The following is a 22,660-nucleotide window of genomic DNA, read 5'->3' as shown; positions in this document are numbered from 1 at the left end:
GTCCTCCCTCATCATTTAGGACATGGTATTATTCTCATTTTCCTTCCACTTCTCTGATTATTTACAAAATACTCCTACCACTTGTACTCCCTCAAGATTTTATCTCATCCTTCCTTTGCCTCTCTGTTCTCTCCTTGGACAAGCATCCACTGTGATGACTTTAAGTATCACTTGTCTATGAATCCTTGCCTTGATGACCAAACCCAAATTTTCAACAATCTGCTCAATTTGGGCATCTACATGATATCTCAAACTCAAGGTCTAAAATTAAACATTTTCGGCTACTCCCTGGTTGTCCAGTGGTTAGGACTCTGCACTCTCACTGCCAAGGGCCAGGGTTCAATTCCTGGTCAGGGAACTAAGATCCTACAAGACACATGGTGCAGCAAAAATAAATAAATAAAATAAAATAAAATAATTTTCTTTTCACCCTCCCACTTACCTGCACATGTTCTCCTCAGTTACCCAAGCTCAAAATCCCATATTACCTTGTTCTCCCTCAACTATTTATTTTTCAAAAATTCAAACCCAGAGAATGAACAAACACCCACATACTCTAAACTTAAAATCACTGATTAACATTTGCCACATTTTCTTTATGTTTGTATATTTTTTTCCTTTTCTTTTTCTTCCTGTTGAATCATTTCTGCTAGTTGAAGACATCAGGACGTTTTACCCCCAAACACTGCCGGCTATATCTTCCGAGATCGAGGACAATCTCCCACATAGCCACAATACCATTATCACACTCAAGAAACTTAATAAGATTATACTAGTATCAGTCCATATTCAAATTCCACAAATCATCCCAATTACGTTCTTTATAAGCTGTTTGCTCTCCCTAACGCAGAATTCAGTCAGAATTCAGATTCTGCATATAGCTGTCTTGCCCTGGAGTAAGTTTTACTTTCCTGCAACTTCTCATCAAATCTCACTGATTCCATTTTTGAAATATTGTGCAAATCTACTCCTTTTCACCATCTTTTCTTCTTTGCCTCTCACTTGGATTACTTCAATAGATACAGTTTCAACCTACACACTGCTCCCAACTAATCTTAAGATTCAACTATATTATCTAGGACTCAAAATTGCCCCTCTGTCCAAAATTCTTCAATAACATTCCATTAATTACCAAATAAAGACTCAGCTGCTCAGTCCTCAGCTTGGCATTCAAGAGACTCCACAATTTTGGCTGCACAATACATTTCCAATTTATTGTTCTACTAATCATCCCTACATGTACTCTTTACCTTTCTCCATACTGTCTTCTACCTAGAATTCCCTTTCTCATCCAATTTCTACTTACTGGATTAATAACCACTCTAAAAGGAAACATCCCTTCTTCTGAACTCTATTCTGACACCCTCTCTTGCTGCTACCATGTGACCTCTTCCACTTCTCCTCTTCTATCCCCTTGTAATACTTTAAATCTTCCAAAAAGCACAAAGCCCACTCTGCCTTGTCTTTTAACTACTTAGGTATGTATTTTATTTCTACTACTAGACTACAAGCTCTTCAAAGGCAGGGACGATCACTGTGGATCCTGAAGTACCAATACAGAGACATGTAGGTTGAACACTTGATAAATGCTGATATACTGTATCAAGAAGTAGGACTCCTACCAAATTAAAATACATTAATAATGATTTCCAGGCCTCCAGCCTCTCCTGCTCAACTACAATCCCTGACCACTCCCAGCTTACTGTGGCCTTTTATGGTTCACAGCCTAGCATTAAGCAAAATCATTACCTCCTATCTCATATTATACATTTTATTGCTTTTTGTCTCAAGGGTAAAGTGTTAAGCTTGGAATATGAAGGGGTTCTACCTATTTGACATAATCACTTTTTTATTTTCTGTAGTGCCACCAAATGCTAATTCTATTTTCAATTCTTATTTTTTTATTACTTTTCCAACAGAAATCACCAAATACATAGGAAAAAATGTAGCTTTCACTAAAATAACAAACTATAAAAGCACAAATAAATCATTTCCAAGATCTGCTATTTACACGTACCTGTCCCCAGGCATACATATTATTATGAGTCTGTGAAGGGTTGACTTTTGAAAGCAGGAAACGAGCCTTAAAAGCAAAGAAGAAATAACATTATCCATCAAAAACCGATTTGGTCAGTATAGGCTAAACAAATATATTATGCCATCTAAAATCTATTTTAGTTAATATGTTTTGGTAAAATTAACTTTATTAAAATGCAACTTTAAAAAAATGAACTAAATTTTGAAATATGTAGGCCACTATATGTTACTAATAAATAATAAATGTAACCTCTTCTCGCCAAATCATACATACACAATAACATTCATAGCAACAAATACAAATTGTCGAGTCCAAAACTCAGCATATGGAGTCCAAAACTCAGCATATAAAGATTACGTCTGCAACAATTATGACAAGGTTAGTGTGACATTTACCAAACACCTGGTCTGAAACGTCAACAGAGGTTCGAAGTCCCCAAAAATGATAAAAATAAAAACCATGAAAACCTATACATGTTCTTTTACTTTAAACAATGACTCAAATTGTTTTAAACTGTAGGCTACTCCATGAGAGCACTTACCCAACATTTTACCCATCTATCCACTATGCCTTATCATCATGAAATAATAACCAGAATAAAAGAAGATAGCACTACATGAGGTGAGATATCAATGAGAGAATCAGTCATAAATTATTATTTCATGTTGGAAGAACAAGGACAGTCCTGTCTTTTGAAATTTAGTACCATACAAAATTTTTTCTACTCTAAAAGTGGAAACACAAGAGCACTGGCTCTAACAAACATATGGACACCAAGTGGGAAAAGCGGGGAGGGCTGGTGGGGAATTAACTGGGAGACTGCGATACCAAATTGTACACTCTAAATATATGCAGTTTATTGTATGTTAACTATCTCAATAAAAGTTCTTAAAAAAAACAAGAGCACTGGCTCTAGAGTCAGAATATCTGGATTCGAATCCCAATTCTTCCATTTACTGTGTTTCTGGGGCCACAAGCAACCTAAGTTTCAGTTTTATTATCTGTAAATTGAAGATAACAATAGGACTATTATGAGAATCAAATGAGAGAACTTATATAAAGTGCTATCAACTTTGCAATCTCTCAATACAGGGTAGCTTCTATTATAGTAAAACCCTAATAATAACTGTTATCATTTTTGAATAATAGTTACTGGTATTTATCACCTACTTTGTAGTACTGTGCTAGGCCCTAGGGATACATTAACAAACAAAGCAACGTGTGTGCTTTCCAGGAACAAGTGAAACAAACTTATAATAACCTATAATTAATTTATGTAACTCTAATAAGAATTACAAGGGAACAAAAAGTGTTTTAAGAGTGTATTTTAAGGGGTCCTGAGTCTTCTGTAAGGCCCAAAAGGCCTATGTGTATATGTATATGTATCTTACTTAACCTAATTCTAAAAATTACACTCCTTTTTATAATGCCATAATGCTTTCCTATTATACTTTCTAGAAAAAGGAAATGACAGAAAGAGGAAAACGGAAAAACATTATGTTACCCCAAACTTCATACTCATAGACTTTATCAGTAAATAAAGAGATTTAAGAAAAGTACACTAAATTATTTCCCAAGTTGTTCATATCTTCTTGTTCAACTAAAGCCGGCATGCCACCATGATGCCATCCTGGCTCTTTACTAGAGCTGGGCTGGAGGAAGAAGATGGGAGAAACCACCAGCTTTAGACAGCTAGTCAAGAATCTTACTGAGTGGCTCTCAAAGCTAAAGCAAAAAGCAAGCACACCTTCCTCTGGAAACCATCCGCCCATCTCCTTCCTTTTTCATGTGCCTAGTGAAGCAGTCTATTCCAGTTAACATCAGAAGGCAAGTAGGATCAACTCATTGTAAAACCAGCAATAAACGAACACACAAACAAATGAACAGTACTTACCTGGCTGCCCCCATGTTCGGTGTCAATGTATCGGGGCATTGGGAATCTGGAGTGGAGGATCTCCTGTGCATCATCCACCGGGGCTTGCAGAAGGTGGCGGAAATTTTCATACTCTGGCATGTCTTGGTATCCTGACTTGCGCCACTGAGCTATGGTCTAATTATAAAACAGTTAAAGGAATTACTTTTTTTCTTGCCTAACCAAAAACTTTGAGAAGATTTCTTTTTAATGAAGCAATCTTTAGAAAATAAGAAAATTATAGAACATTATCCCATTTGTTTTTTTTAAGTTACAAAATTTTAAGTTACAAATACCAATTTCAGTATCCTTGAGTAAATAGATGCAAAATTAGGATATCTCTTTTCCTTTAGAAGTAAAAAGAAACAATAATACAGCCAGAAAATTTTTAAAACACTATGCTTATCATATAAATGTTAGCTAAAAGCTATCTACCTAAGCTTATGATAAATAAGGAGGATTTTTCGCTACAGAAGATTTCCCAGAGACTTCAAAATTAATGACCTACTATTATGAGGTCTTTACCAATGGAGTTACATTCTCGCAAGATATATATATAACAAAAACTTTAATAATAATAGCAATAATATTATAAAAACAATATACCTGTAAAAGAGCATCTGAATCAATTCTTTTATTAAGGTAATGACTCCAAAAACTGGTGTAATTAGATCATCCAAAAATTTAAACCTGGCTTGATTTCTAAGTTAACTGAATCAATTAATGTATACTGCATATTGCTTTATATGTCCATATTTGACAGAGGAACAGTCATCTGCATTTCTGATTTCTCATTTAAGCACATTAACGAGCTAGTTGAAGAAACAAAAGTACTAAAAGACAGAAGAAATAAGCAAAAAACCTAGCTCTCATATTGCAGGCATTATTCTTAAAAGGTAAATGGCACTAGTAACTGGTATCAATTAAAAATAATAATCAATAGGTCTTTAAAAGTCCTGGATAATATTATTTACAATGATATTTTGAATAAGGTCTTCACTATTACAGTGCAAATCTAAAATCATTTACAATTAAAACATTGGAAAAATATGTCTGCACAAGTTACTAGAATACTAGACTATAAACTTGAGTGTAGGTTCATGAAAAAAGAGATCTGTATCTCTCAAAGCATCTAGATTTCAGCGCTTTCTTGCACAGAGGAAGCACTTAAGTACTGGCTGAATGAATAAATGCAGGAATGAACAGTTATGCTAAATACCTATATTAAAGTTTAACTGCTACTCAATTATTCTGCTCTTTGCAATCACTTAAGTGAAGTTACAGATTTTAATTAATTTGTGCTTTAAATGAGTTTTTTAAGATCAAGTGAAATATTTTTTTAAATACTTTAAATACTTCACATGGAATCCTTTTTAAATGGTTATATGAAATAATGAAAAGGAAAGCCTGCCTACTGACAAAGGCTGACTTTTCCCCTCTCAACATCTTCGGGTAAAACCCAAAAGTTTGATATGTCAATGCTCTTACTTTCACAACTATGCTTTGTATAAAATCCATTTCTCCAATTATGTGTGGACAAACAGACAAAGTAAGCGTAGATGGGTCAATTGCAAATTAAGTCTAAAAACTTGCAGAAGGAAAAATCACATTTTACACATATCTTATAGAAGTGGAAATAGCGTTCATCACAGGTAGGAAACACTAGTCATATAGTAAAAGGGAGAAAGCTTCTATGAACAAAAAAACTTTACTGAACCTACGTGCATAGCTTTAAATGCTAGGGAATCTTACCTCACCATGATAAATCAAAATCTGGAAAAATGTGTCCATGAGGAGAATACGATCTGCAAGAATGCTGCTGCTATCAAGAAGAACCGGCTGACGTGAGGAAAACAATGAAAAGGAAGAAGGAAAAACTGATTACTTAAAGACACAAAATTCATCTTTCTAGGATATTTTAAATTTTTAAATTTATTATCTTATTACTTAAAACCTCTTGCTATTATCAATTCTCGAAGTATATTTCAATTTAATTTTCTGAGGAATCTCTAAACGCTATAGAAAAATAGAGTCCAGTCAAGAGGAAATCAAGGATGACCTCTAACTCTGATAGTGGCACCACTGAGTAAGAAGGGAAATGCTTGGGATACAGCAAATCTGGAGATAGAAAAACAGTACTGAATATCAAACAGAAGGAAGTGGCATCAACTGACATAAACTTGAGTATCATGTGCATGAAGATGGTAAGTAAAGCTGTGTGATGATTTATAGCAGCACTATTTACAATAGCCAGGACATGGAAGCAACCTAAATGCCCATCAACAAATGAATGGATAAAGAAGATGTGGCATATATATATACAATGGAATATTACTCAGCTATAAAAAGGGATGAGATGGAGCTATATGTCATGAGGTGGATAGACCTACAGTCTGTCATACAGAGTGAAGTAAGTCAGAAAGAGAAAGACAAATATTGTATGCTAACTCACATATACAGAATCTAAAAATGGTACTGATGTACTCAGTGACAAGACAAGAACAAGGACGCAGATGCAGAGAATGGACTGGAGAACTCGAGGTTTGGGGGGGCGGGGGGTGAAGGGGAAGCTGAGACAAAGGGAGAGAGTAGCATAGACATATATATACTACCAACTGTAAAATAGATAGCCAGTGGGAAGTTGCTGTATAACCAAGGGAGTTCAACTCGAGGATGGATGATACCTTAGAGGACTGGGACGGGGAGGGTGGGGGGGAGTTGAGGGAGAGGGAATATGGGGATATGTGTATAAAAACAGATGATTGACCTTGGTGTACCCCCCAAAAAATGATAAATAAATAAATTAAATTAAAAAAAAAAAAAAAAAGCTGTGTGATGAGACTGCACCACTTAGAGGGAAACTAAAGAAGCAGCCAGAGATTGAGCCTGGAGCAAGCCAACACTTAGAGGTCGGAAAGGGAGGAACCAGCAGGCAGAGACTGAGAAGGAACAGGCAGTGAGGAGGAGAAAAACCGGTGGGTGTTGTAGGTGTCAGAAAAGCCTAGAGCAAAGGGTTTTCAAGGAGAATCTTCACTAGGTAAATACTGTTGAGAGTTCTGGCAAGATGAAGGCTCTGGTGACCTTGATGGGAGCTGTTTCAGTATAATTTTAGAGACAAGTGGAGTTCCCTGGTGGCCTAGTAGTTAGGATTCTGGGCTTTCACTGCTGTGGCCCAAGTTTAATCCCTGGTCAGGTAACTGAGATCCTGTAAACCACGCGGCACAGCCAGAAAAAAAGAAAAATTTTACGGACAAGAGTCTGACTAATATAGGTTGAGAAGAGAATGTGATGTATAGACAACAAGTAATTTTCTGCGTTTAGGCTGTGACTGGGACCACAGAAATGTGGTGGCAATTAGAGAAAATGTGAAGTCCAGGGGCTTTTGTGTAACATGACTGCTATTAAGGCTTCTATGTTAATGAGAATGATCCTGATGAAAGAAAGTGATGATGCAGAAGAGAAAGAGGATAACATCCAAAGCAAAGTCTTAAGAAATGAAGCTAATGGGATTCATAGATTAAATGGAGTTTGAAATTTGACAGGAGCAGCCGCTGGGATTCAATTTTCTTCTCAACAGTCTTCTACATTTTCCGAATGTCTACAACTTACATATATTACTATGATAATAAGAAAAAAGCTACTTCTAAATTTTTTTTCCTGATTAAAAGAACTACAAGACCAAAAATATAGCAAGATCAACATATTAAAAATGCATTTTCTAGAAAAGTAGAAACTATGACAATTTAAACAAGTATAGTAACAACATACATTTTACCCACCATATTTTACAAAACAGTGAATAAAGACATCATTAGAGATCATTAATCAGTAGATATTATAAATAGTCTCTTTAAACTGACCCTTCCTAAAGGATTATTTTCAAATAGAGTCACTGTATACTTCTAAGTAGTGAAACAGATCATTTTAACCACAGAACGTTAAAACTATTTATTTGATAATAGGTTAAAATAAGAGGGACAGTTTGCCAAGAAGGCAAAATGGATGACTTCATCACTTTTCTAAGTATGTGTCTTTATAATCAACTTTATCTCATGTTCCAAAAAGACTATAGGAAAATGAGACTACTAAAACAAGAAGTTTCGTGTAGACACAATGCCCTAACTGTCAGACACTAAACTCTGGGATACAGTTTCTAGAATCATCACCACCTCTAGACATTGTTAAAGACATACGAATAATGATAAGCCCTACAGGATTTCATCAACTAAACGACTAGACAAAATGAACTTTAAAAAGTCTCTTCCACCTCACTGTTGTCTTATTTGTTAATCATTTCCTAATATAGCCTAGCATTGTATCTAGCATATAGTAAGCACTCATAAGTATTTTTAAGTGACTATATGAATAACTTAAGATAACTACGCTTGAGTTAAATTCTTATATCTAATAACTATATTTTAAGAAAAACCTGGCTGTTCTATTCTTTTAATAGCACACACCACAGAAACAAAACCAATTTTCTTTTCTGCCCCTCTTACCTCTGGTGGTCCACTAAAAGAATATGCGTACAGAATAGGCTGAATCATGATTAGAGACTGGGTCAAATCTTGACGCATAAAATGGTGACGATAATATGAACTCTCATCAGGACTATTGTTAAAAACTTGCAAGAAAGGAGATCTTCTTAAATGAAACATAAACTACAAGATAAAACATGTGAGATAGCTTTTACTGATTTTAATATCGCAACAGACATTTAGTACTACGAAAGCATTTGATTACAACCATTAACACAATAAAACAACACCTTACAACAAGGACATTCTAAGTTGTATTCCTCAGAAAGAATCTCGCTCATGATACTTATCAGTTACTTAAAAATATAATTCAACCACAATTTAAAAAGTAAAGCCAAAGAGGTGACTCGAAAGGAAAACAAGAATGGGGACAAAACCCCCTTGCTCGGATATGCTATTAGAGACTGATGCTAGGTGACACATTAGTTTTTTATTTCTATTTATTACCACCACCAAAAGACTCTAAGAGAACGTAAAAATAGACTAACAGATAGATTCCCAAAACTGCACTGGTTTTAAAAAAAAAAGGACTTCTATACACCCACTTATTTCTGAATGTTTAAGGTCTTCCTGATCCCTAAGAAACATTATCTAGACTTTGTTTCATAATTTCCTTCTCCTTTCATTTTCTCCCCTTCTATCTATTCCTCCTGTGAAAGATATCAAAAAGAGGGTGAATGAGGCTTGAATGAAGAACAGCTACCCTGTCCTTTGATACAATCAACAGAATCAGCTCCAGAATACTCCCATTTGTCTTTTAGTTACTTCTCTCAATTTCCTTCAGCTCTCAGGTCTCAAGTGCCTACATGCTGCCCTGCCTGGGGCTCATTCCACAGCTCTCTCCCAACACATGCCCCTCACTGAAATTCTTATTCCTGTTCCTTTTTCCAGTGATCCATAATTCACTCAGAGGCTCTCTCATCCCTTACCACTTCAATCATTCTTGTTTACTTACAAGAATGTGTAATCTGTAAATCTGGGGGTAAATATTTTATAAATGAAGACTTCCCTTAGATTTAGTCTATGTCACCTTTCAGAAAATCATAAGGCTTTGAAAACCCAAAGGAAAAAGCACTCCTGGGTCCTCTGGCTCTCTACTTCCAATAAGAGGAAAAGATGGGATGCCCAGATGTCTTGGAAGATCCAAAAGCCCAAAGAGAAAGCTTGGAGAGAGAGAGAAGAGAAAGGAAGGAACGTGTGGAGAATTTAGTGAAATACTTAGACTAATGCCCTCAATTCCCTTTCCTATTAGTTTCTGCTATGAAGATGAGGCCTGAGAATTCCCAAACAAAGGATTGCCTCGTTTAAGACAAGCAGACTCAGGACTTCCCTGGTGGTGTAGTGGTTAAGAATCCTCCTGACAGTGCAGGGGGCATGGGTTTGATCCCTGCCCTGGGAAGATCCCATATGCCAAGGAGCAACTAAGCCTGTGTGCCACAACTAGAGGCTGAGCTCTAGAGCCTGCAAGCCAAAACTACTGAAGCTCTTGCACCTAGAGCCGGAGCTCTGCAACAAGAGAAGTCACTGTAATGAGAAGCCTGCGCACCGCAATGAAGAGTAGCCCCCCCGCCCCCTCCCCCCCAACTAGAGAAAGCCCGTGTGCAGCAATGAAGACCCAGCACAGCCAAAAAATAAAAATAAACTAAAATTAATTAATTAATTAATTTTCAAAAAAAGACAAGTAGGCTCTGCCTTTTCCTAGTTCCCCCAAAAATGGAGTTTCTAGGTTATAGATCAATAAAAGATTTTCAAAAAATAGCAGCTCTGAAAAGACAATTGAAGCTTTAAACAAAGTTTTTGTGAGCAAAAATTTGAATTTCTACATCTCAATATTAATCATCCTTCCAGGCTGAGCTAAAATAAAACACCATCTCTTCTATAAAGATATACCAAATCATCCATTTAAATACTGAGTATCTCTCTTTCTCACTTCCCATTCTGTGTTGTTTATGCATATTTCAGGTCTCACCCCTCAGAATGCAAGCTCCTTGAAAGTAGGATCCACATCAGCCATATTTATCCTCCTAAATTCCTTGCACATATTATATACTCAGATGAATAAACATCATCTCTATTACTCATCATATAAACAACCTAGACTTTTAAAAATATCTGTAAAAACAACAGACAGACTCCACTACCTAAGGGGAAAGGTTCTGTAAGAGAAATCAAACTAGCTTCTTTTCTAATTATCTGGGATGTCCCCATAAAGTTGTTCTCAGGCAATGATACCATGCTATAAGAATAGCTGATTGGTAAAATTACTTCCTTTTGGTACTACTGTAATTACCTAGACCCTTATATCAGATGGAAAGATAATCTGCTTCACACCTAATTCTATTCGGTAAAGAAGAAACGCAAAGGCAGAAATTGGAAGGAAATAAAGGAGACACATATTCCAGCAACAGAGAGGTAAAGGTGATAAGGTGACAAAAGGACTCCAGTGTGAATTTCTACTCATCACAAATAAATGCTATATGCAAGGCCATCAGAAAAACACTATATACTTTTCACTAACTATTCAAGCATAATACTAATTTCTTAGCTATCTCAAAACTTAGACCCTAATCAAAAGAATAACCCTATAAGATGAGTAATGAAAGACAACAGGAAAAGTGAAACCCAAGCTACTGTCAACAGTAAGAACATGGACCTTTTATCTACTTACCTGTGGATAAAGGGAGAAAGTTTCTGAAAATCTGAAGGAACTTGGATCATCTTTGTGATACTCTCCAAATTTCTGACACTAAATAAAATAAAATGTGTTAGTAATATATTCCCTGGCACAGAGCTAAAAGTTTGGCTATGCATACTCTATTTTTTTAATGTTTGTCACTCTTAATTCAGCAACTATGAACAACTATAAACAATTCTGTTTAAAAAAAAAATGTTTCCAAATCTGTTCTGTATGATAACACACAAAATTGCTTGGGACACAAATTAAAGAGAATAAATATGTCTCATCAGCTGCTTACTCTATTTTTAAAAAGTTATTACTCTTCAGGAGGCAGATACTTGATACAGGATAAAACTGGAATATTACTTACAGACTTACCAAGAGAATGATTACAACCAAAGATATAAATTTGAATTTTGGAAGCAAACAATATATCACTCCAATGCAAAACAACTCATCTTAAAATGTTTGGATTGTTTTAAACTAAGTGTCTCTGACAGCAAATAGAGCTCTTAGATGATGGCCAAAAGAGCTCAACATGTGCTCCCTAAGACTCTACCTAAAAAAGACAAAAGTCTACTGACAGAATCTTCACTGTCCAATATGAAAGCCACTAGCTATGATGTAATCTAAGTTAATTAAAATTAAATTAAAATCCAGTTCCTCAGTTGCACTAGCCATATTTCAAGTGCTCAAAAGCCATGTGGGTAGTAGTTCCACAATGGACAGTGCCAAATACAGAACATCTCCACCACTGTAGAAAGTTCTCCTGGACAGTGCTGATCTAGAATGTAAAATACACTTGAGGTCTAGAATATCAAACACACTGAAAAGATTTTGTGGAAAAGCCAGTATGTCACACATTATTTGATTAAATCAATGATTATAAATAAGATTGGTAGCTTTTTCATATGCTCATTGGTCACCTGCATTCCTTCTTTTGCTAATTCCTTGTTCAGGACCTTTGCTTGTCTTTTTGCTCAAATACTACTGATTTGTAAGAGCCCTTATATATGAAAATTTTCACATTCTGTCATACATATAACAAACCTTGGCATTAAATTCTGCTAATAGTATTTTTATCACACAGACTTTTGTCTCATTTTAATATAATAAAATCTTTTAATATTTTTATTTAATGGCTCCTAATTTTACGTTTCATGTTTAAAAATCCTTCTGCATCCACAGGTTAAATACATATTAACCTATTTTTTGATAAATACTGTCTATATTTTACCACAGATAACAATATAAATTTTGTATAATACACACATACATAAATTTCTTATCTTTAGGTTACTTCCTAAAATTTTTTTGAACACTTATCAAATGCCATAGCATTAATTACTAGAATCATGAGGAGCAGCCCTAAAACACTAATACAAATGAGAAAAAAGACTGAAGCATAAAGGATCAAAGATCCTTTATCAAAGATCCACTGTTTGAGTTAGTTAGAAGTAATAAGATTGGGCAGATAAAGCATCAGTAATATAATTTTCTTGAGGAAAATAACACTTGCAAGAAGTTTAGTCATGTCTTTAATTCAGCAATTAGTTACAAATAAAGCCAGCCACATAAATGGACCGAAAGGGTCAAAGCATAACCTCTGTAAGAAAATGGTAACGGCAAAAGTGGTCCCCCTTAAAAACAACACAATTGAAGTGCCTGGTCCCACTGGTATAGCAAGAAGAAAACCTCGCTGTGATAAAATTGGCAAGGAAAGCCCCAAGAGTCTGAAACAAGAGAGATTTCCTCCAAATGAAATTTCCTGAGAAATGATTTCCTGAGAGATGAACTGTTTATCTGTCACAGCTAGCAGCACAGCTAAAGGGAGTAGTTAGTGGGTAAACCAAAGGTCAAAGGTGAAAAATATCAAATATTAATTTTAAGTCATAAGATGTCATTCAGTAGAAAAGGTCAGGAGTCAAAAAGGTAAGGCACAGATCCATGAGGCCAGACACAAGATGGACCCAAACAAGAGTCTGAGAACGGAAGCAGCATATCATGTGTGGATACCAATATCTTAAGTGATTCTGACCAAGGAGAATGAAGGCTTATATTAAAGCTGTCAGAAGCAAATGTGGTACCAGCACCAATCTGGCCATATGATGCTCATTATCTAAAAAATAGTTTTTAAAAGATGTTTATTTTTATTTTATTTTATTTCTTATTTTCTTTCACTTGGGTATAGTTGCTTTACAATGTTGTGTTAGTTTCTGCTGTACAACAAAGTGAATCAGCCATATGTATACATATATCCCCTCCCTCTTAGGTCTCGCTCCCACCCCCACCCCTATCCCACCCATCTAGGTCACCACAGAGCACTGAACTGAGCTCCCTGGGCTATACAGCAGGTTCCCACTAGCTTATTTTTTTTTAATTAAAATGACTCTTAGTCACCAAGAAAAAAAAAAAAATTATATTCATTATGCCAAATTGAGGCAAAGAAGTTTGTTAGCAAAATTTCATAAGCTTTTCATTAGGAAAAAACGTAGAAAAGTGTAGCACCTAAAAGGTATTAATCCTTTCTCTATTTGTGTTGCTATCATTGTTATAGCTGAAAATTCAGCAACAGGGAATCAGTACAAAAAAAATGAAACTACAGTATGTTAGATATTTAGAATAGCTTCTCTAACTAAAGTTCATCTGTCATCACCTGAAACTTCAATTGTACACTAATTTGATTCACTCAATTAAAGAATGTAAAAATCACATTCTTACCAGTTTTACCATATATTAGTCACTAGGGTTTCTATAAGAAACTGTGATTTTTTTAAAAATTGTTTTGTGAACTTTGCACACCATATGATGCCAGCCACAGTGATGCGCAGTTTCCAAGTTATACTGTTAGCAATTTCATTGCAGATCTTTTGGTTTCATGTGGCAACAGGACTATATTCGTAACTCCATTCTCAGTTTTTGACACAAGACAAGGGGGGGGTCAAGGATAACTGATGAAAGCTGTTTTGCAAAGAAAGCAGGGCAATAGTCTGATGATGTCAGCCTTTCCCTCCCAAACTACCTCCACCAATCTCCTCTAAGACTAATTTTAAATTAATTAGTCTATAGGACTAAACTGAAATGATACAACCATCTGAGATACTAGACTTTTTCAAAGTACCAATCAGTTCTGCTAGAGTAAATGAAACTACTCACACAATATAGGGGGAAATACTAGTAGACTACTAGTAGATACCTGTTGTTTTTAAAAAATTTTTCTTAGTCCCTTTATTTTTTTCCCCTACCTTCGGACTCAAACATTTTTTCTAAAGCTCTAAGACTCTTATCATAATTTTCACAACAGCAGCAGTTGCCAACTGACTCATGGGAACAGAAACTATACTGGTGTGACAGATGATCAGAGCAAAATTTTCATTTTGCCATGACTCGCCTGTCCTCTACCCTCAACTTGCTGTTGTTGTAAATGATGCAAACTGCAAAACATGTAGTTTAGAAATGAATTACATTGTAAGATTTTTATCATTTTGTACTTTTTTGCAACTGCCTCATTTAGTCATTTACAAGACCAGTCCATTTTATATTTTGTTAGTGTTTGTATTTTACAGGTATGTCAAACAATATGGCAATTTTTGAAGCTGAGGTGTGGGAAGAGAAAGATTCTACTAGACGTAAGCCTACAGAGATTTCCAAAGAATTACAGTCTTCTGAGCAATTTCACTAAACCCATGCAACAGAACACAGGAAAGTCCATCTTCATACTGAAAGCTACTTATCAGTGAATTTCATGTGGGCTGATACCCCAGGTTGTACAATCCAATTTTGTGTCATGTCATAACCTACAAATCCAGTAACAGCTCTAGCAAAATGGGAAAAGTACTTTACTGCAAATCATAACAATTTGACAAATAAAGGTGATTATCTCAAACAGCTTTTAGACTCTCAAAACAATAAAAGATTTGTTAAAGCAAAGTTACAATCAGTGAAAAGGCTCAGGAAGCAAGATATTTCAGAGCAAAATTTATTATCTAGAAAAGGAAAAGTCATACAGTTGATGAGAAGCTAATAATGACAACATGTAAAATTACAGTAAGTAAAATGCTAGGACAAGATGAAGTCTGAGAAATTGAAAAGGTTCCATCTTAAAACAATATAACAAGTGAATGCATTCAGAACATGTTATATGATGCTGAAGAGGCTTGTGTAATTAGCTGAAATTAACAGCTTCTCTATTCAAGTTGATGAGTCAACTGATTTCACCAATGTCATGTCAAATTACTAAATAACAGTGAAATTCAAGAGAACTTTTCTGATGAACCCAGTGGCAGGGCAAGAATAAAGAAGCAGATGTAGAGAATGGACTTGAGGACACGGGGTGGGGGGCGAAGGGGAAGCTGGGACAAAGTGAGAGAGTAGCACTGACATATTTACACTCCCAAATGTAAAATAGCTAGTGGGAATTTGCTGCATAACACAGGGAGATCAACTCGATGATTGGTGATGACTTAGAGGGGTGGGACAGAGAGGGTGGGAAGCAGTTGAGGGAGAGAGAGGATATGGGGACATATGTATAAATACAGCTGATTCACTTTGCTGTACAGCAGAAACTGGCACAACAGTGTAAAGCAACTATACTCCAATAAAGAGCTTAAAAAAAAAAAAAAAAAAGGCAAAAAGAGAACTTTTCTGCTGCCCTAAACAAGCAAAGGTCAAAATATATTTAATGTTTTCATCTTCTTATATGGAAACAAAAGTCCACCTTGGAGGAACTATGTTGACATTTGTACTGATGGTGTCCAATCAATGGCTGACTCCAAGAGAGGTTTTATGCTTTATTGTTAAAAAAAGACAGGCTGATGTCATAATACTGCTTTCCTCAGAAAGAGGTCCTTCTGTAAAAAACACCCTCGGAAATGAAAGAATAGAAGCTCTGGATGATGCTACAAAAATGGTTAACTTTATTAAACAAAGACTAGTTCCCTCAATAATGTTTTAAAAACTATATGAAAATCTAGACAAAGGGCAAAAAACCTCCTGCTACAAACAAACATTTGATAGCTCAGCAGAGAGAATTCTCAACAGGGTGTTTGAACTTAAGGGTGAATTGAAGAAGTACTTTCAAGGAAATTATAGCCCAGAATTACTGAGTAAAAATGAAGCATTAAGAACAGAACTTAACTGAGCATTCTAGGTCATGATGAAAGTAATGGGTTCCTGACATGTTAAAAGCCCAAGTAAATCATCATTATCAATAACTTTACTAACATGCACTTTGGTAATCTAGATTCAGATAATAAAGACTTGTCTGTGTGTTTGTGTGTTAATGTGTATAATTTTTATATCCTAATTTCTCTTAAAATTTCTATAAAAATGAAAATAGAAAATTTAAACCACAGCAATGGAGGAAAATATGCAAAAAGCAGTAAAAACAGATACAGTAATTTAGGATTAAATTGGGAATTACTTTCATATCAGCCCCCAAAATAATAACAATAATAGGTTACATAATTGTCACTCTTTAATTTTAAGGAAAAAAGGCATTTCCACTTACTGGAAGAGATAAATGAACTCTACTATTCATTACTATGCCCTTCTCAGCAACTTGATTAGGAATCCCTCATACAGACTTTCAGTTACACTGTCAAGAACCTTAAAACAGATTATTAGAAAATAAATGACTACAAATAAATGCATACAGATTTAGAAAAGTATGATGTTTACTTCTTACCAGTCGAATGAGCTGTCTGTCTAGCCATCTGAGCACATCTGGACCTTCTTCTGTTTCTGTTCTATATATTGCCAGCCGAGCCATAAGAATGGCAGCTGCCTCCTGGTCAAAAGATGCAGCAATGTTTTGGATTTGAGTTTGAGCATCTGCCCAGCTAAAGACAACAAGGAAGCACAGAAGTGCTGCTAAATTATTATATTCATGATATCACAGATGGCTATCATAAAAATTTAAATTTAAAAGGTACAGAAAATTACTTCAATATTTCAAAATTCCAATATTACCTAGAAAAATTAGCTTTAAAAAAAATCACTAGTAGTACTTTTAGTATAGCACTCACTGTTTTTCAGAAAAATATATCCAAACCTAATAAAATTCTTTAAAATAACTGTAACAGATTTCCAAAAGTATTCCTTGAAACATTGATTCTGCACGTAAAAATAATAGCATAGGCATGTGTGTGCATATGCACACAGATACACAAGTTGGTATATAGACTTTAAAAATTCACTTCTTCAATTTTATAAAAGCAAAAACTATGGAACTAAAAAAACAAAGTTTTCTCCCAGTCTAAGTAACTGTCATTTACTAAACTGGAAAATGAATAAAGTACCAGAATTTTTCCTCATTGGTCTTTAATTCAATTATCAGTGATAAAAATTACATAATTAAAATTATTATGTATTCTTCTCCCTCCACATTAAGATACTAAAACCAATCAAAAATTAAGTAAAAATTTTAGTCTAAGGGATTAATTTGAAATTATGTATAAAATAGCAGTAATTTATTAAATTCACATGTTCTATAAATCTAACCCAAACTGATCCTGGGTAGACCCAGCAAAAACTTTTGTTTGTTTAACATTTCACAGATAGAGTTTTGTAATACTTCAGCTGATCCTAGTTCTAAAGTACCTCACTTTAAGCAATTCTGGCAATACTTATAGACTTCATGAAAAGCTGAACCACTTTTACGTGACTCAGAGATGTAAGAAGTGATCCCAAGAAAATTCAAGCAGCAACATTCAAAATTCTTCTTTCTTCCTCTATTTTTAATTTTTTTCAAGTAGACAAATAATTTTTTAATATTTCCCAGATGACTGATACCCACAAATGTCTAATGAAATATCAAGAGGCAGAAAAGAATAAGAATGAATAAAGGAATAAGAGCTGGTAATTTTAAAAGTTATTTTTAGTGCAGTTTGAACACCTAGTGATTATACCAAGTTTAATTTTTTTTAATTTTTTAATTAAAAAATATCATAGAGCTAAAAACAAAATTGGGTTTTGTTTGTTTGACATGCCACACGGCTTGTGGGATCTTAGTTCCCCAACCAGGGATTGAACAGCAGTGAAAGAGCCGAGTACCAACCACTGGACCACCAGGGAAATCTCAAAACCCAAATTGTTTAAAATTGGTATTTTCCCAACTTGTATGACCATGATATTCACTTGCTTCAAACTGAAACACAGTGCAGCGTTGGTGGTATAGTGGTGAGCATAGCTGCCTTCCAAACTGAAACACAAAGGTGACATTTTTCTTCTGAAAATATAATGGTTCAGCAGTGAAAATAAACTAACAATTAAGCACAGACAAATTTACTACTTAAAAGTTCTTTAGCCACAAATTTAAAATTTTGCTCTTAAAGTTGAAACTTTAAAGGGCTTGTTCATGTTGTAAAATCTGTCTTTTATATTTTCAATACCCCTTCATTGTGATTCTTACAACTAATTTCAAACCAAAATTCCAGATCAAAGTTATTTTCTCTATACAACACAGGATAACTTGACTGTATCTCAGGAACGTGAGTCCTTTATTTTCCTATGGCTTATTCACTTAGCAAATGCACTTACCTAGGCCCCTAAAGTCATATTCCTAATAAATAAAGAAAAAAAATAGGCCTTGATTATTAAAAATGGTCAGGATAAGTCAATTTGAAAGACTGGGTGCTTTGGTGAGACACAATGATATAAGTGGCACCATAACACACACAGTATCTCTCTATAAATAGCCTCATAAATTCTGTGCAAAAAATTGAAAATACACAAACCCATGAAAAATTTCTCACAACAAAAGTTCCCTTTCTCTTGAAAGATTAATGTAACTCTTTTTAGAACTTTCAAACATAAAAGCTATGAGTAGAATAATCTCCTATACATCCATCACCTGGATTTATCAATTGTTAGCACTGTAACATTCTGCTTTATCATTCTCTCTTCCTTCAAATGCACATTTTTTCTTTTGCCAAACTTTTTGAGAGTTAGAGATATATCACTCTCTCCCCTAAATACTTCAGTGTGTATCTCCTAAGAACAAAAAAATTCTCTATATAGCCACAATTAATTACAAAATTAATGAAATTAAACACCGATATATTATCATCCTATATATAGACCATATTCAAATTTCCCCAATTGTCTTAACAATGTCCTCTATAGCAAAAATTTTCCTGACAGAATTTTATCAGGATCACATATTGGCTTTAGATGCAATGTCTCTAGTCTCCTTTATTCTGGACTGGTTACTAACAATTTCTTTGCCTTCTACGACATTTTTGAAGTCTAGCCAGTGGCTTTGTAAAATATCCTTCAATTTGCTATGTCCAGTTGTTTCCTTAAGTAAATGTTTTGAATTCCAAATTAAGTTATATGTGCCTGTGGGGGTGGGGGTGTGTGTGTGTTGAGGGGGCATAAATAAATTGACATGTTTGCTAAGAATCAATACTTCCATGTTCATCATCTGAAATCTGAACAAATCTAAAGGAAAGCTCGGTTGGCATTTTTTCTTCAAAGGAATAATGTATTCCCTTAACATTCATCTAGGATTCTAAGCCAAAGCAAAGTTATAGCAGGACAATAGATCTCTCTTTGTACTACCCTCTGCTAAGTAACAGACCATTCAACACAACACTCTGTTCAAACACTGGGCCATGTCTATTACTCACCAAAACAGTCTCATGGTTTTCAAAAATGAAGCCAGTTTAAATACTGTTCAATAAAATGAGAGTTATGATGCCTTCAGTGTCCATTTTCTAGGCCACTCCTAAATCAGGTTAAGTTTATACTGACCAACATTTTCCTAACCAGACAATCAATTCCAAGGCAAACAGAAAAAGACCAAAAGCCTGTTCACTTCCAGACTTACCTCATTTAAGAATCCTTTCCAGACTAACTTCACTCCAAAATGTCACTCAAAATAGGAAGCCAGTTTGGGAGCATGACCCAGACTAGTTTTGATATGTAAATTAAATCTCTAACAAATACAACTTACTTTCTAGCAATGGTGGTTACTCGGATACGTCTCTGCCCACTTGAATGCTGATACTGAGTCACAAACTGGATTGCACCACGCCCTCCTTGAGGAATTGGAGCATTATGCTGTATAAAAATAAAAGAGTAGAATCTAAGCAAAATCTACTACATTGTTGTCGTATAGTCATGGACTGCATATCCTAGCACTAACAAAATTCATTCTAAAATCTATCAGAAGAATGCGTATTTCTAGCGCATACAAAACAGTGGTGATTTGCCACATGAAAGAGAAACAGATTGGGAGAGGAGAAAAATTATGAAGGCTAAGAGGAGTGAGTCAAGCTAGGAAATCAATTTCAAGTAATGTATAATTCAGAGAAACATGAAAAAACAAAATGAAGAGGAAGTGTAAAGAAATTAACAGATAAGAAAAGGCATAAATGAGGCAATTTTGCTTAATAGTAATTGGATAAAAAGAAACTGAGCTAACATAAAAAAAGAATGAAAACAATGCCTTTTGCAGCAACATGGATGGACCTAGACATAATCACACTAAGTGAAGTAAGCCAGACAGAGAAAAACATATATCACATGATATCATTTATATGTGGAATCTAAACAAAAAAAAAGATACAAATGAACTTAGATACAAAACAGAAATAGAACCACAGACATAGAAAACAAACTTATGGTTACCAAAGAGGAAAGGGGGTATAAATCAGGACTTTGGGATAACATATACACACTACTATATATAAAACAGATAAACAACAAGGACCTACTGTATAGCACAGGGAACTATACTCAACATTTTGTAATAACCTATAAGAAAAAAGAATCTGAAAAAAGAATAGAAAAAATATATGTATAACTGAATCACTTTGTACACCTGAAACTAACACAACATTGTAAATCAACTACAATTCAATTTAAAAAAAAAGAAAAAGAAAAAGAAATTGAGCTAAGTTCTCCTCCCCTAGGAACATAAGATGAAAACAAAGTCTTTAGGAAGATAATCACATGATGAACAGATGACCAACAGAAAACCATTAATGAGAAGAGACCAATAGTAATATACAATAACGATGCTCAGAAAGAAATAGCAGGGTGCTCAATAGGGAAACTTTCTTCATGCCCTTTGACAACAGGCGTTCTTGCTTTGTTGTTGTTACTGCTTGTCAATAAGAGCTACTATCTTTTTTACAAATTTTAATTGTTAAAAAAAAATTCCTGCACCTGTCTTAGGAAGGCTGACTACTAATACTTTTGGTTCATTTTATGCCTAATAACTATTGGTATATAAGTCAATAATTTATACATTATATCATTCTTTAATATGATAACTTTCTCTTGTAGCAGAAGAAAAAAATCTTTCCAAATACTGGCATCTTTACCTTCCAATCTTTTTCTATAGATTTTGATATATTAAATTTTCTCATAGGAGGATTCATATATCATTATATACCTTGTGACACCTAGGAGCAACTAGATACCTAATTTTAAAAATGCATAACTAGAACAGAATTTAAGATTTTATTTATGCTTCAATTTTTAATTAAAAACAAGAGAAAACTAAGTCTAAAAGTTGGGTTGCCCAAGGTTGGGCATTTGCAGGTTTCCCTGACATCTCTATTATAGTCTGTCCTCTCACCAAGGAGTACAGCCTTGAGAAATAGAAAATGACAAATAGAAACTCCAAAACAGAATAAGTTTTGGGTCATAAGCTCTGGAAATATTCATGGCCTAATAAATTAAGTATTTTTTCAAATATACATTTCAATATTCAAATATAAAAAGTCATACCTGATTGACAACTTCAAAATATATGGCTAAGGTTGTAGTGGGACTGAGTCCACATATCTTCCATTGACAAGTGCCACCTGTTCCTATCTCCTGTAAAAATAAAACATAGTATGTTTGAAAGCTAGAGAACATAACTTATTACTATATATATATATATATATATATATATATATACACACGTATATATATATAAAGGTGAAAAAGTGGAAAAAATACCAGTAACAAAAAATCTATATCAAGTTTCTAATTCAATAAATGTTAGAGGTTTATGATTTTTTAAGATCATATAAATATACCATGAAATAAAATTAAGCAATTTTTACACAAATAAGATTATAATTAATTCAAATTCTTGTTAAGTAAACTATAAAAGTATTCACATAAGTTCTTCATATTGTAGACTTTAGAAGTAGACACCATTTAATGAAGTAATTACAACTAACTTTATCCTTCTATCCAACTATTTAATCTGTGTAAAGAGATAGTGATTTAACACATAACATATGTATATATGAATATAGGTTCTCTGGATCAGAACTGTGTAATTTAAGCAGTCTAATTCCCAAGAAAACGTCTTAGATATAAATATTTATCATGCAAACTGTTAAAATTAATTTTTAAACTCTGTCATTGTAAAGATGATTGCACACTCTATTTGTCCCATCATCTTCTCCACAGCTGCATGATTCTACCATTTCGAAGTGCCTTATATGTCCACTAGATGGGATAATAGAAAAGAAAGGAATTCAAGCTTA

At 34.4% G+C, this 22,660-nt stretch overlaps 1 protein-coding gene across 1 annotated transcript in view; it reads right to left on the bottom strand.

Annotated features, from left to right (window-relative positions):
- SEC23A (SEC23 homolog A, COPII coat complex component) overlaps nt 1–22,660 on the bottom strand; it is a 60,067-nt gene that overhangs the window by 8,079 nt on the left and 29,328 nt on the right. The window contains exons 12-19 of the mRNA XM_057722519.1: nt 21,906–21,995; nt 20,122–20,228; nt 16,852–17,005; nt 11,157–11,234; nt 8,450–8,611; nt 5,703–5,789; nt 3,933–4,088; nt 2,018–2,083 (exon numbers count right to left, since the gene is read on the bottom strand). Of these exons, the coding sequence (XP_057578502.1) occupies nt 2,018–2,083; nt 3,933–4,088; nt 5,703–5,789; nt 8,450–8,611; nt 11,157–11,234; nt 16,852–17,005; nt 20,122–20,228; nt 21,906–21,995 (900 nt within the window). The remainder of the gene's footprint in view (nt 1–2,017; nt 2,084–3,932; nt 4,089–5,702; nt 5,790–8,449; nt 8,612–11,156; nt 11,235–16,851; nt 17,006–20,121; nt 20,229–21,905; nt 21,996–22,660) is intronic.

This window comes from Hippopotamus amphibius, chromosome 2 (genome assembly GCF_030028045.1).
Source record: "Hippopotamus amphibius kiboko isolate mHipAmp2 chromosome 2, mHipAmp2.hap2, whole genome shotgun sequence".
Taxonomy (NCBI): Eukaryota; Metazoa; Chordata; class Mammalia; order Artiodactyla; family Hippopotamidae; genus Hippopotamus; species Hippopotamus amphibius.
Note: the sequence above shows the minus strand (reverse complement) of the source record. Positions and strands in the feature narration are given on the sequence as shown.